General features: G+C 43.8%; 2 protein-coding genes across 3 annotated transcripts in view; both read left to right on the top strand.

Annotated features, from left to right (window-relative positions):
- ALDH1A3 (aldehyde dehydrogenase 1 family member A3) overlaps positions 1–2835 on the top strand; it is a 36216-nt gene extending 33381 nt beyond the window's left edge. Inside the window, exon 13 of the mRNA XM_081289891.1 lies at positions 853–2835. Coding sequence (XP_081146017.1) covers positions 853–925 — 73 coding nt within the window. The 3' untranslated portion in view covers positions 926–2835. The remainder of the gene's footprint in view (positions 1–852) is intronic.
- A 2701-nt stretch (positions 2836–5536) lies between these two features.
- The window catches only part of LRRK1 (leucine rich repeat kinase 1), a 171160-nt gene continuing 160682 nt past the window's right edge, over positions 5537–16014 (top strand). Inside the window, exons 1-2 of one of the 2 annotated variants that reach the window (XM_081289694.1) lie at positions 5537–5908; positions 10740–10955. In XM_081289694.1, the coding sequence (XP_081145820.1) occupies positions 10859–10955 (97 nt within the window). In that variant the 5' untranslated portion in view covers positions 5537–5908; positions 10740–10858. Of the gene's footprint in view, positions 5913–10739; positions 10956–16014 lie in introns of both variants that reach the window. The other variant, XM_081289695.1, reaches the window with a different exon arrangement.

The following is a 16014-nucleotide window of genomic DNA, read 5'->3' as shown; positions in this document are numbered from 1 at the left end:
GCCCATGTGCTGGGAAGGGGCACCTGACTCCTGTATGACTTAAAGAAAGGAACTGCACCAAGGGCGCCAACTCAAAGGCTGTGTGTCCAGTCTGTGCTAGCATCTGCCCCTCACCCCACCAGGTGGCATCATTCCTCTTATGCTGGTCCCCAGCTGTGCCCTCCCAGGCCAGTCTAGGCTCTCTCGGTGTTCCGTCCCTGTGATTCCCTGGCCCTCATTCTCTTCTGTCTCTTCATGCAGCTCCAAATCACCACCTAAAACTTATAAATCCATTGTCATTTCTTTCTTTCTTTCTACCAGGTATTGAACCCAGGAATGCTTAACCACTGAGCCACATTCCCAGCCCTTTCTTATGTACTTTATTTAGAGACAAGATCTTGCTAAGTTGCTGAGGATGGCTTTGGACTGACACCCTCCTACCTCAGCCTCCTTCCTGAGCTGCTGGGATTATAGGCATGAGCCATCCCTTGTCCTTTCTGATCCCTGACTTCTCTTTGTTCACCTAACCAAGCCCTGTCCTTTGATTCTTAATTCCCTGAACGAGAGAATTCCCCTAGTGTTGGTTTTTTTTTAATTCCCTTCATTTTTTTGAAGGTGAACCTTTAATTCTTCTATTTCAAAAACATCACATACAAAAACCTTTATATTTAAACTTATATTTCCAGTTACTTAAACTCATCATCATCATAGCTATTACTTTCTTCAGGTTTCAGAGTTTTCCTCCCAATCTCAAACTTTTGTAGAACCCCAAACCCCAAACTGCTCAGTAGAGTAATCCGGCATTAGAACAGTTTCCACAGAACTGTGAATGGACATTCTCAGTTTGACTTTTCTTCTCTTCGGTCATCACAGAGGTGAATATGCCCTGGCTGAATATACAGAAGTGAAAACTGTCACCATCAAACTTGATGACAAGAACCCTTGAAGGAAAGAAGGGCTCCTTCCTCAAACTCTGGACAGCTGAATGTGGCACTTCAAACTCGCCAAAGGAAAAAAGTACAATGCTTGACCTTCCTGGGACACTTTCTTCTGGACACTTTCAATCTACGGGAGATTGAATGAATGCTTTTTCTTCTCCTCTCACACTCACATTTTATTGACCTAACAATGTGGATGCCCAGATGTCGTGTGTGAAATTCAGTCCTGTCTGGGGAGGGAGCTGTTGGCCATTTCTAATTTTGCCTTTAGACCAGATGTGAGAGATAGTGAAGACACTCAGGGCTCTGCTAACAAGAAACAGGACTCGAAGTATCCAGCAGTTGCTTCAGAATGCTTTGCTGAATCTGACTCCAGTAGGAATTGGGAAAGAGCTCCCTGCATGTTCTGCAAGCAGGGTCCCACACCTGTGGTCTTCTCAGGGTTTCCTGTGCACAGGACAATACCCACCCCCCATTCTGAGGAAGGGGAGAGATCATACAGAAGGGAAGGATTAGCACTAAGTTAAAAAGGAAAATTTTGAGGATCTGATGTGGGGACCTTTTAGGAAGCACATACCATGGAAGGGTGCCAGAGGCCTTGGGTATGCACAGGTATGGGTCTTGGAGGACTGCATATTGACATTGACCATGGGATTCACCTTGAAATCAATACTGCTTTAGGAATATGACCATATCAACCTCCCAAGGAGCTTACTCTAAAACTATGTGATAGGCTACTTTAACCAAGGCAACTTTCTTGGCTAAAAACAATATTAGTGTCACCTTTGCTGCTGAAGATTCCAATTTCTGTTACCACAACAACATAACAAATCCTAAGACAATTACGTCCCAAGTTTGACAAATCAGAGCAATGACTCCCTTTTACAAATTATGCATTGACACCACATTCAGTAATGGTTTCTGATAATAATGGTTTCTCTAGTTCCATTACCCATTTTAAGTTAGTAAAAATGTACACAACTGCAAAGACTGCTGTTATAATCCAGCCCTGTTTTTCTAAAGTCCTATTTTGGTAAAAATTTCTGATTAGTTAACAAACAACACTTGAATTCCATAGAAGAACTGGGTCTTCATCCAAGTGGCCTGAGTAGTTCATTAACAGGTTACAAAACTTTCAATTTCTTCCTTTGTGTATCCAAATGATGTGCAATTCTATGTTTTAACTTGGAAAACTGAAAGCATTCCCACATAGCTTTAAAAACCAAACCAAACCTAAGTTGTGTTATTTGGGTACTTTTCTTGTTACTAACTAGTACTTTTCTCATTGGAAAAAAAATGGTGCTTATGTTTGAGGATTAAGTTGGAGTGGGCAATTGTAAAATGAAACTCTGTCAGAACCAGTGTGTATGTATAAAGACAATCATGTCTGAATTAGGGTTTCTTCATCCTTGTCAGAGAAATGCAATATGCAATTAACCTTCTCTTCTCCAGCAGTTAACACTCATCACTTGTACTACCAATAACTTGTTAAATCAGGATTTGACTTCGTACACTGAATTTGCAGTATCTCCAGTAACTATAGACACTAACCTTCTTAGTAGTACATTAGAGGGTTCCTATCCTTTCATTGTATAATAATGCCTTTAATATGAAATGCTACCTTATTTATAATTGATATAGTTAATGTATCTTTTTATAGCTGTAAGTGCACAGAGGTGGTGTATTTAACCTTCTGTAATATACTGTATTTAGAAATGGAAATCTATATAATATTAGAATTCACTTCTTTTAATGTTTACCCCTATGGTATGGCTTATAAGTCTATCAGACTGGGAATTCTGATCCTAACTTCAGATTGTGTTTAACAATGATAAAATAAAATCGGATATTTGAGAAATGTTATCTTTTTTTAATTGATGGACCAAACCCACTTTAATTCTGTGGTAAGCCTGAGAACTCCTGTACCATATGCCTTATAGTAAAACAGGATCAATGACATGAATAAAATTACATTACTCAGTTGATCAGGTCCAATGTTTACCTGAGTGTAAAACCCCTTTCTGTGGCTCTTGGGATTGACCAGACAGGGAACTAAGCCTCAGAGGTCCTATGCCTTGGTTGACTAAGTTTAAGGCATCATCTAACTTGCCTGAGTCTCTTAGAGTCTCACAAAGTGATGATGGTGTGAGTGTAGAAAATGGGGATTGGTGGAAAACATTGCATCCCCAACATGAACACGTGTGTCATGTTTGTCACTTTTCTCTGTAATGACCTAGGTGATTGGGATTAATTTAGCAAAGTTCCTAAGACTTCTAACCAAGAAGCATCAATTACCAAATTGTGAGCTAACACTGAGATTGGATCATTGTACTTGGGTAGGACCACCAAGCTCAATCCATACATTTAATGTTTAGAGCCCAGGTCACTAAGCACATAGTTGCAAAGCACCACTCCTTTGAGAAACACCTTAAAGGAGGTTGGATCAAATCTCTCTCAGTGTGCATTTATCTATGTATTTAGCAACAAGTCATTTCTCAATCCAAGTGTAAGCAGAAAATTATAAAAAATAACATTTCCCTTCATTTGGTTTACTGGTATATATCTTCCTGAAGGAAACCATTCAGGAAGGATGTAGAGTGTGTGTGCATGAGCATGCGTACCACACATGTGTTATACATGTGTGCTTGGGTGCCAGTGGGCGTGGGTATATTCTCTTAAAGTGGACACTTTGGAGTGCCATAGGTTCTCCTGTTAGTGGATGGAGACTTTCTAGAATCTTTTTCCCTTGCCCCAAGCCATGTGGAGTGCCTCAAGATAATGAGAGGTGTTTTAAAATTGTTCAGTGAGGAATGTCTGAGGAAGCTGAGCATCCAATTGAAGAAAAATAGTTAGAAGACACAGAAAGAACAGGTAGTTACTGTACCTTCAAAAGGCAGAATGTTAGTTCAGGGAAGTAGGGGGCTTCCAGGTGATGTAAAAGGGGTCATTCCAATTAGAAGATGCTGAAACTCTGGGTGGAATTTGAGCAAAAGGAAAGTCCATGGATCAGCAAATGTCAAAAAGTGGAAAGAAATTAACTGCCTGGTACCAAATTTCCTATACAAACTAGTTACATTGCATACCTAATGGATAGAGTTAAATGCTGGTCATTTTACTCCAAACATGTCATCCTCCTGTCGAATATACCAGGTGTTTTTCTACGCTAGGCACAGTTACTAGCCTAGTCCCAAACTCTTTTAAAAGGGAAGTTAAATTGTCCCTATCTGCATTGGCCACACATCCCCTTGTGTCAGCCCAGGCCCTGGACGTGCACTTCCTCCAGGTGGCGGTAGATGGCGATGCGGTGCGCCCTGGAGGCGCCACTAGGCGGTCGTGGGGGCTCACGCAACACTGTGGCTGCCCCGCCCGGCAAATTACTAGGGACTTTTCGGTAGCAATCATACTGCTTCTCTTGCAAACTGGTAAGAGGACCTCAGTGGTGAGAACGGGATTGCAAAATTGTGCCCACCCTTTTGGAAGGGCGTTTTTTTGGTTGTTTTTTTTTTTTTTCAAATATTTATTTCTTAGTTTTTTGGTGGACACAACATCTTTGTTTGTACGTGGTGCTGAGGATCGAACCCGGGCCGCATGCATGCCAGGCAAGCGCGCTACCGCTTGAGCCACATCCCCAGCCCCAGGAAGGGCGTTTTGTTACTGGACAGCCTGAGAGGAAGCTTCTTGGGAGCAGAGCAGAGCTGCCAGGTGGTCCCCTTGCCAACTAGACTCCAAATCTAGGAGTGAAACCAAGTAACCGCAGCCTGGGGTGTCCTTGAGGTCGTACTGGGACCCGGATTCTGTGAAATGGCAGTGAGGGCTTTTTGCAATTTGTCTCTGTGCTTTGTGCAAAGTCCTGGGAATATTTGAGGAGAGACATTACATAATAGTCTAAGGTACTGGTCCTGCCAGGTTGTAGAACCCTCTGCTTTTTCTGAGCAGAATTCTTTTCTGGATGGACAGGTGAAGTCGAATCTGAATCCTACCTGCAACATGGGCTTCAGTGTTTGGCTTTGCTTTTGGTTATTTGCCTCAACGGTTTGATGAAGACCCTTATGACAGGTCCAATCCTGATGAACTGCCATTATTCCACCATGTTTTATTTGCCTCCGCCACCCGCCCCAAGCAGATCATTAAAATGATTCGCCAATCAGGTGTGGTGGCTCACGCTTTTACTCCCAGCTACTTGAGAGGTGGAAGCAGGAGTATGGCTTGAGCACACAAATTCAAGACCAGTCTGGCCAACAGTGAGAACCCTCACTCAAAAAAAAAAAAAAAATAAATAAATAAAACTAAATTTAAAAATTAAAAGATTCACCAAACAGCTACATCTTTGCATACACCTGTAATTAAATTAGCAAAACAAGAGCACTTTACAAAATATTAACGTTTTAAAAATACTTCTATATTGTTCTCTTACGGATCCACAGAAATGAATATTCACTGTCTTTTTTTAATATTTACAATCAGAACAGATGGCCAACATACAAGTTTGAATTAACCTGCCAATTTTGCTGCTCCTAGAGTGCAGTGTGAAAGTTGTGCTGAGCAAAAAAACCCGGCAAATCTTATAACTGGAAACCAAACCCGAAGAGGACCTGGCCCTGCAAGAGCCCTGCGGTCCTGGCGTCTTCCAGGGGCAAGCAGTGAACTAAATCACCTACTCCTTACAGCTAGGAAAAGTGCGGCGGGCCACTGAGGGGACTCCTCTTGCCCATTCTGGAGAAGGTCTTCAGCTGCCGACCCTCTACCCTCGAGTGCCACGGCCTTGCCCTGCGCGCTCATTGCGCCGCCCGCTTCCCGCCCTCCCCGCCCGCCCGCCGGCCGCAGGATTGAGGAAGTGCGTCTGGGCCCGGCCCGGCCCTGGCGCTCTCGGCCCGAGTCGCGGTGGGCAGAGGGCGGTGGGACCGCCAGGCCCCCGCCCGCCCGCTGGTGTCCGATCGCGCGGCCCGGCCTCGCAGTCCCATAGCGTCCGTGCCCCTGCCCCGCCGCCGCAGGTAAGTGCTCCTCCGACCCGCACCCTGCCACGGTGGGGGCCTGGCCGCCTCCTGCAGCGGGCCCGGGAACCCTGCGCCCCCACCGACCCGGCCCGCGCCCTGGATCCGCGTGCAGCCCTGGCCTCCGCCTGCCCACGCGTCCGCGTGCCCTGTGACCCAGGCCCGCGCTCCAGGCGGCCGCATGCTTGGGCATGGGTAGCCTTTACCCAGGGGGCAAGGACCACAGCTCGAGGGGCCTGGAGAGCGCGGGGCGACCCCTGCCTCACAGCCCCGCAGCCTCCGGCCGCGCCCAGACTCCAACCAGCGGGCAGGTTAGGGAGTGTGCGGGGCCCAGGCAGGGAACCCCGCAACTCCGCGCGGGATAGGGCGCGGGTGGGAGGGAGGCAATGAAAGAGACAAAAGTAGGAAACATCAGGGCGTCAGCAGGTTTTCTTCGGCCTTTGGAGAAAACCGTTCTTTAACTTGGGGAGACCTCAGAGCGAGCATGGAGCATGGGGAAGAGTGCAGAAGAATGTGTGTTGGGAAGGAAAGTCTCTCTTTTGGCCAGTAGCCTGGTGTTACGGATGGCTGAGGGTGTCTTTCCCCTGCTCAGGTCTGCGGAGAGCTCCTTGCCCAGGAGTAACACCTTTGGTCCAAATAAAAACTGCCATGGCTCTTGCCTCAGCAGGTGATCTTCCTTGGTAGGGACACAGGGGAAGGCTGGAGGTCAGTGGAAAAACTGTGATGGAGAATTTGGGTACCCCTATGGGCATCTCAATATGGCCGTTTATAGTTTGAGACCACGAAATTTTTATCTTACAAATACATCTCCCTGAAACAGTTGAAGAAGTAGAGAAACAGGGACATATAGTTATATTCTTAGCAATCCTATCACCAAATCCACTATTTTTAAGTTTGTCACTTACATGGTAGCAAAGTATCTGGGCACTAAAGGGATTTTGGAAAACCTACACAATGCCTTTTTAGGATTTGGTTTTTTATTATCTTTACTAAGGTTTTAAAAGGAAAAAAATAAGTTAATTACATACCAACACCTAGTTTTAGAGTCAGCCTGACTTCTTTTCCCTGAGCTTTCACATTTCTGGGAATGTCCCCACCGCCAACACCATTTCTTAAATCAAAACTTAGAAGTTATCCTCATCCTATTCCCTCTTCCCTAAATCCAGTGTGTTGCCAAATCTTGTTGGGTCTCCCAAAATATGTCCGGGTCTATCTTCTTTCTTATGCCATCCACCCTGTCCAACCTACCACCATCTCTTTCTTGTATGATTAGTCTCCCTCTCTTTTCTCTGTCTGGCAGCCAGATGATGCTATCTGTGTGTGTATCCCCCATGGGTAAATGGGATCATATCAGTCCGAACCCTTCAATACCTTTCCCTTGCAATTGGCATGAAATCCAAGGAAATTCCTTCCCCTCCCAACCCCCAGATGGTCTGACATCTGCCATCTCAGATCACCAGGCCATTGCCACCCAGTCACTGTGGCCAAGCTCACTCTCCAGCTCTGGCTCTCTGCATTGCTGCTCTAGGTCTCTTCACATGGCCTTTGAAGGTCTTTCCTAGCCACGCTCTCTAAACCCACTGTCTCTAACACATCCCTTGTTCTGCATCATTTGAGCATTCTCCACAATTCATGTATTCCTTAATTTGCTTAATTTCTATTTAATTACCTCACAGTCTTCACCAGAGCTCCTGGGATCAAAAATGATATCTGTTCTGCTCACTGCCACATCCTTATGCTCAAAACTGAGCAGCCCCAGGCATGGTGATGCACATGGAGACTAGCTGGTGAATGGAGAGGCTTAACTCACTTATACTTTCAAACTCATGGAGCCCTTTTGTTCCCGAACCTTTCTGTGCTCATCTGGGATTGAGAACAATATATTTCTCTAGCCTGCAGCTCCATGATATTTTGACGTCCACAAACTCATTACACACATTCTGTAGACAAGCTAATATTAGGGGATGCCCAAAGCACTGCAGAGATGTCTAGAACATGAGCCATTGATCTTGACCAGGCTTTTGATTCCAAAAGCTAGAGGATATGAGCATTTCTAACATGCCTCACTTGCAAATGTCTTCTAACACATTTGTACCCACAGTTTTTTCCTAAACTTCCTGGAAAAAAAAAAAAGACTTTAAAGCAGTTACTTGCTTTACTGTCTGGCCTCCCTTCCAGTTCCATGAAGTTCACTCCTCACCAAAAGGGCTCAATACAAGCTTCCTTGTTTTCTTTGCTCTTGAGCAGATATAAAGGGTTGGCAAAAGAAAACTGAGGATATGTTTAAAAATTATTAAAATAATCATTACTACAGGAAACTTCTTGAAGCCTCCTTTAGGACGTTGAATGAAAGAAAAGATATAATTTATGACCATGACTTGTTGCGTTGGTCTGAATCCAAAAGAAGCAGGGGGAAGCAAAGATCTGTTTGAGGGCAAAGGTTGAGCAAAACTTGAGTTACTTCATCTTAAAGTTTCTACCTTAGGGTCTAAGCCAAAATACTAATTATAATTATAAAAACTGCTCCAGTGACAAAGTTCTCCACTAGTACAGTGATTTGAAAAAAGAAACTGAAAGGGGAACCAAATGTTCTGGGTGAAGGTTAGAGTAGAATATTTTTAAGATTTTTTTTTTTAGGGGGAGTAAACACTACATGATAAGACTTCTGTTTTGAGAAGGAGCATCTACTTTGGGGATCTTTGAGATGTTGTTACGTATGTTTGGTAGCTGTTTCAGAGAGGTGTTTGGAAGCAGATGGCAACTGTGCTTCTCTGATTTTGAAAATCAACGTGTGATTTGGAGCCTTTATTTTATAACAGATTCTGTCTTGCTGGTTTTCCCTATTCCTGTTCTCAAGTTGATTTTCCAAAATGGGTTTCACAATTTATAAGAGTAATCATGTCCTGAATTTTATCCAAATCTGTCATTTGTCTTTTTCTCCTTGGATTTTTTCAGGCTCCCCAAGTTCAAGAACATGTGATTCTCTAAACCATTCCTTTTTTTTGCTTCAGCAAGGTTCATAAGAAGCAAGACTACCTGGTCAGAGTCTCCTGGTCCTACCTTCTGCCTTGAAGAGTTCAGCCCACCTGGGCCAGGTGCCTGGCTCCCAGGCTCTTAGACAGAAATTCCAGGTGCTCTTACAGCCCTCCTCTGTAGCTTACTTGGTGCCCACATGGTACAGAGCATCTTCCAAAACCTGCTTTCTGGGGAGACAGAGCCTCTGCCCTCTAGTGTTGACACCCTGAGCTTATTCAGCCCTGCTGGTACCCAAGCCCTCATGCTGACATTGCAGATAAAGACCACACCAGCCCTGTTGTAGAATGTGAATGTAGAAACTTTGCCCTAGTAAATTGTCAGCAACCTGAGAGGTAGTGGGGGAATTAGGGTGCATGTCTATTTTTTTTTTTAAGAGAGAGAGAGAGAGAAAAATTTTTTTTTAATATTTATTTTTTAGTTTTCGGCGGACACACCATCTTTGTTTTGTATGTGGTGCTGAGGATCGAACCCAGGCCGCACGCATGGCAGGCAAGCGTGCTACCACTTGAGCCACATCCCCACCCATGCATGTTTATTTTTAACAGATAAGAAAACTGAGAAGTGTAAATTTCAGCTGGAGATCACACTGATAACATGAGACAGAGGGAGTCCACACCTTGGACAGTCATACTGTGCTTTTACATAGAGTATTAGGCTTTATTTACATGACTCTCATTTTTTACCAATTTTTTTTGGTTGCGCCATCGCTCCCCATTTTGAACTTGTCTGTCTCAGTGTCAATGACTTTGTACTTTATGTATACAATAGACTATAGGAACATGGATTGGAACACCTACTTGATATAGTAATATGGTCCTGTCATGCAGTTATCCCTGTACCAGGCCTGAGTTGTGCCCTCAGACATTTCTGGTCCCTTAACCAGCAGAGCAGAATGGGCATTCATGTTGAGGGGACTTCCAAACTTGGTGGGATCCCAGCATGGAAGAGTAGCACGTGGCCTCAGGAGTTTGTCACAGTTTGTTTTAAGAGTTTGGTGTCATCTAACTGAGGTTTTCCACCGTGGAACCATTTGGGTCCAGATAATTCTCTGTTACAGGAGGCTGTCCTGTACCTTGTAGGAGGGTTAGTAGTATCCTGGACCCACTGTATGCCTGTCAGCACCCCTCTCCTCCTGTTGTGACCATCAAAAAAATGTCTCCAGGCATTGCCACATGTCCACAGGTAGAGAAGCACATTTCTGGGGATCATTTCTGTTAGCCTCCAAAACTCAACCCAACTTGACTTCATAACCAGCAACAATTCCTTCCAGACCCCTTCTTTCTGGGATTGTTGCCCGACTGCCCTTTTGGGATTATATGTCCACGTCTTGACTTCCAGAAGAATCTATCCTGGGCAAGGGCATGGACTTGTATTGTGTCCATCTGTACATGTATCTGCCCCATACCAATTGGAGCAGGAGACCCTGAGGGCAGAAGCTTCATTGAGCCGTATTGATGTCACTGGGCCCTGCACAGGGCCTGGCTATCTGACAAGAGACATAAGATATGTGTTCATTGAATGATGACTGAGCCCTTTACCAGCAAATGCTTTGAGATTGCTAAGGGTTTCTTCTCGGGGAGATAAGATCTAAACCCAGTGCTGAAGTGGAATGTAGGGAGCTCTGTCCTTTCGCAGTTCTAACCTGATGAATTTGGCCAGATAGATAGACTGTGAAGAAGAATATTGCAAAAGAAAGGAAATACCAGTGGACCAATATAAAGTAATTATTTGTAGGGGGTGCCAGAAAGGACTTGAGTTACAAAATCTCTTATTTTATGATGTTTTTCTCCACCAGAAGGGGAAAAAACTCCACTCAACCATGACTGTGTGTCTGTGCCTTAACCCACCTGGGCAGCTGCGGTGGCGGTGACAACAGCAGGACCTGCCTTTGGAGATTGGCTGCCTCAAGGGTTGATGGCTGGCATGTCTCGGGGACCACCCAGCATGTACTGGTGTGTGGGGCCGGAGGGATCAACCGTGTGTCCAGAACGCGCCATGGAGACCCATAATGGTAAGGGTGGAGCTAGCCATGCTGGCCTGGGTGTGAGCTGCCATGCTTGTCCTGTAGGGAGTTCAGGCTGTATAAGGACAAGGGGTTTTCAACCAAAGGAAAGAAAATGACAATTAGTTGGTGCTTTTTCATCACAAAATATATCTTGGGATTTTCACTTAAATTCTAAAAATTGAAGGGCCATGAATAAAATTTATTGTGGGCTCAATATTGTGGGCTTAAATATTAGGGTATTATTTTATGTTGGTTAAAGGACTTTTAAAAATGGGGGTTTTGTTTTTGCATTATAAAATAATGTGTTTTCATTAAAGAGAAATTGAAAAAAGCAAAGAAAAAATTACCTAGAGTCCTACTGTTCCACATTCAAGAATAGTTAACATATAGGCATATTCTCTTCTCATCTGCTTCTCTGTCATTAAGAGACTTTGTTTTAACTTTATGGTATTTATAAAGTGGATATAATGTATGCTACTTTCTCCTCCTAATCTTTTTATTATTGACATTTACCCAAGGTACCACCTAGCTCATGTGATTAAATGAAATATCATTTTATCTTTGTAATGTTGTGAACAACCAATAAAAAAAAGAAATATCATTTTATATGAGACTACTACATAAAATTATTGACCTAATCCTTATTCTTCTATTAGACATTGGAGTTGCTTCTAATTGTTCACACTTTGCAAAAGCATTCCATTCTATCTTTTTTATACATGAGTTTCAGGTTATTTCCATAAAGTAGATTTACGAAAGTCAGATTATTAGGCTTGGACATTTTAAAGATTTTTCCACTAAAGTTTTGCCATTTCTTAATTCTAATTCATTATGTATGACAGCAGAATGCATTATGATTCATTGTACACATATAGAGCACAATTTTTCATATCTCTGGTTGTACATAAAGTAGAGTCACACCATTTGTATCTTCATACATGTGCTTAGGGTAATGATGTCCATCTCATTCCACCATCTTTCCTACCCTCATGCCCCCTCCCTTCCCCAAGTTGTACCATTTTTAACACTAACACAATATCATTGACATTGTTAACAATAAATATGTGTTAATATCTTAGTACATACCAGGTTCTGGGTTCAATATTTTACCAAATAATCTCATTTAATCCTCAGAGCAACCTGTGAATATGGAACTTTTATCCCTGTTTTATAGCTGATTAACTTGAGGGTAAGAGAGGTCTAGAAATGTGTTCATGGTCAACAACTCATAAATCAAAAAACTGACATCTGAACCCGGCCTGACTTCTAGAACTTTCATTCTAATAGTCTGTCCTTTGAGGTTTGGTAGGGACCACATGTTGGATTTGAGAGGCCCTCATGTTGGGTGTGAGAGGCCATCATGCTGGATTTGAGAGGCCCACATGTTGGGTTTAAACACATTGGGTTCAAGAGGTCCTATGTGTTTGTAACTGTATTAACAAATGGGCACTGGTCCAGCAAATGTTTTGTTCAGTGTAAGTAATTTTTCTCCATCTCAAATGTTTAGAAGCTAATAAGGGTGAGGTTTCTATGCACATAAGTCAAATTATGAAATGGGAGAAGTATTTTCTCTTTGACATTTCCCAGCACAAATGTTGCCAGAGTGTTGATTTGTATCTTGCTTTCTTAGCATGAGATAAGGCGATGTGGACAATAGAATGCTATCCCTGATTTTAGAGCAGAACCTCTGTCTTTCCAGAGCACTTGCCGCTTTACTTTCCCACCTGCTGCTTCTCTTAGCTGTCCTGAGAGATGAGAGTCGGGGCAGGGATGCTGGGACCATTTGGGGTTTGTAGGGTAGGTGATTGTATCATCTGCAGAGGCCTCTGCCCCATCCCTTTCCTGGTCAAGATCTGGTGATCTAAAAGGCAACCCTGGCCCACAGAGTCACTGTGTTGTGACTACCGATTCCCAGACCCCATCCAGACCCACTGGAACAGTATCTTGGTGGTCTGGGCATTTTAAAAAAGTTCCTCCATAATTTTAATGCAGCCAAAGTTGAGAATCAACTAGTCTAAATGGTTTGAGTCCCATAGAGCAAGATTTCTGGGATATTAAAGTACACATATGTCCCCTGGGGATCTTGTAAAATGTGAAGTCTCATTGAGTAAGTCTGGGCATGGAGATCTACCTTTCTAACTGGCTCCTCTCACTCAGGCTCATGAGTGGCAAGACTAAGATGATGCCCTCTAAGTCCCCAGGGATCTTCCTTTGATTCTTACATGTCCCAGGGACCTGGGTATGATGGGTCCTGGACAAAACTGGAACCAAACCCACCTTCCAGACTTGAGGTAGGACAGATAACCAGAAAATGTTTAATGTGAACCTAGAGGTGAAAGCACTGATTATCCCCAGTCCTTCATTTCTTTCCCTTAAAGATCTATGTCTGAGCTTTCTACTGTTCCTTGGTTTGTCCCCTCTCCCTGACAGCTGTGATCCCATAGCAGGTTCTGAAGACTTTTCTGCCCTCACAAGCCATTTTCTACCATGGAATCTCAGGTCTCCTCATCATCCCAGTGGGGAATAAATCTAAGAGCACACACAGGGGACATGATGGGACTGGGTACTGTGCTAGCTGCTTGGGGTTGGAAACAGGGCAGAGAAGGGACACCCCTGAAACCCTTGTGGGTGAGGGAAGTGTTTATCAGGGACCTAACACACAAACCATAAAATCAAAGAAAAAGAGAAGAAAGTGGCCTGCAATACATCAGAAAATTCGTTCCAGTGGCTCAGCATTAAGGAAATTGTATATTAAAGAATTATGATAGCAACTGAATCCCCTTAAGGAAGCTTATAAAGATTTATGCTCATACTCCATCCTCAGATTTTAAAGGTGGTTACAACAGGACTGAGCCTGGGAGCCCTAGCCCTGGAGCTAACTAACTAGCAGAAATTTATTAATTTCAGAGACTGAACCCTATGTCACCCCTATTGTAGAGTCTAATTTTAATACTTCACATGTTGGATTTCATTTTTACAGAGTATAAATACCAAATGCTCCTTAAATTATGATGGACTATAAGGAGGCTGATTCATAGTGGGATAAGGAGGGGGAGCATGGGAGGAATAGATGAACTCTAGATAGGGCAGAGGGGTGGGAGGGGAAGGAAGGGGGCATGGTAATTAATGATGGTTGAATGTGATGATCACTATTATCCAAAGTACAGGTATGAAGACACGAATTGGTGTGAATATACTATGTATACAACCAGAGATATGAAAAATTGTGCTCTATATGTGTAATAAGAATTGTCATGCATTCTGCTGTCATATATAAATAAAAAATTATGATAGGGTTATGTCCCGATAAAACCATGGTAAGTCGAAGATGCATTTAATGCTCTTCACCCACCCAACACCATAGCTTAGCCTAGCCTACCTTGAACGTGCTTGGAACACTAATGATAACCTACAGTTGGGCAAGATCATGTAACACAAAGCCTATTTATAATAAAGTATTGACTATCTCATGTAATCTGTTGAATATTATACTGAAATTATAAAACAGAATGGTTGTGTGGGTACACTTTCATACCATGGTAAAGTTTAAAAAAAAAATCGTAAGTGGAACCATATTAGTCAGGAACCATCTATATGAACACCAAGGCCACACACAGCACAGGTGCAAATGATGCTCAAAGGGTGGGGTCGGTGTGTTTTGTTTATCTGTAGTCTTTCTGTTTTCTAAAGTGAACATACATCATCTGTTGTTGTTACATTACTTTTGTAATCAGAAGACTGATATTGCAGGTTATTTTTCAATTGCTATTTTTTGTAAGTGTCAATAGCTTTGTCATTAGAACCTAACCAGCATGCCTTGTGGGTTCACATCCAAGGTCAAATTGTTTCATGGGCCACTTTCCCCTTAATGTCTTTTTTGAATAAATGGGGGAGTGTTTGACTCGATACACCTACAGTCGAGTCCTCTGCAGGATCCGCTTTCTCAGTGTGTCCCCGGAGGTGGATTGTTCCTTCTAACCCTCTCTGTGGATCTCCTGGATCAGGAGGACCTCTGCTTCTCCGCCCCACTTTGCCTACCGAGATCCACCCATCTCTCCTCAGGGAAGACTGTTCCAGACCTAATTCCCAATCCTGGTGAAGAAAACATGGCTGCCAACAGGAAGACAACTGATTCTCAAATTATGTAGGGGCAGATCTCTCTGCTTTTAAAAATCCTTAGAAGATGATATGTTTGAAAATGACAAAAGTTCTTACATTTGCAAGAATAATTTAGAAAAAGACCAAACTTTTAATCAAAAACCTGCTTTACTTTTGAGCTTGTTAGTAATGGCATTTTGTATTTCCCACGCACCTGTTTTGACCTGGATAACCTCACCTTCTGTGTTTGTGGAGTGGTTCACTCTTTCAAAACCCATGAATGAAGCTGGGTGCGGTGGCACGTGGCTGTTGTCCCAGCTTCCCCATAGGGTAAGTAAAGGCAGGAGGATCGCTTGAGCCCAGGGGTTCAAGGCCAGCCTCGGCAACACAGTGAGGAAAAAAAGCCCATGGGTGTGTGAGTGTGTCCACTGTGTGGCCTACCATGTCTACACAGCACGACTGTGTCTCAGCGAAGCAGGCCACAGCCTTAATCCCCTGAGCACCATCAGCAATGAGCTCCCACTTAGTGCAAGAGGAATGTTCGAAAGCTCTGATGGGTTCCCAGGGGGCCAGGCCGCAGAAGAGAGGTCAGCAAGTTCCTTACTGGACAGGGCTTCTGACCAACTGCTTTGACAAACATGTCATTAGACATTCTTGAGCATGTCCCTCCTCTATCTGACACCAGTCAGAGTGGAAAAACCTGTTCTGCCAGCCGAGGTGGGGCACCCGGGAAAGTAGAGAAGTGAGGAAACTTCCAGATAATTTCAGCCGAGACTCTCCTGGATGGTGGAAGGTGGGGGTTCTTGGGCAGACCCCATCCTGGAGGCAGCCCACACCCCACCTCTCTGCGAGTGGTCCTAGCTTCTTCTCTGAAATCCCTGACACAGCTGCCTGCCTCTCAGAGCACTGCGCACTGCCGGACCCAGCATGGACCAGAGGAGGAGGAGGAACATTCCAGAGGGTCTTC

This window comes from Spermophilus citellus (genome assembly GCF_964194105.1).
Source record: "Spermophilus citellus genome assembly, chromosome: 4".
Taxonomy (NCBI): domain Eukaryota; kingdom Metazoa; phylum Chordata; class Mammalia; order Rodentia; family Sciuridae; genus Spermophilus; species Spermophilus citellus.
Note: the sequence above shows the minus strand (reverse complement) of the source record. Positions and strands in the feature narration are given on the sequence as shown.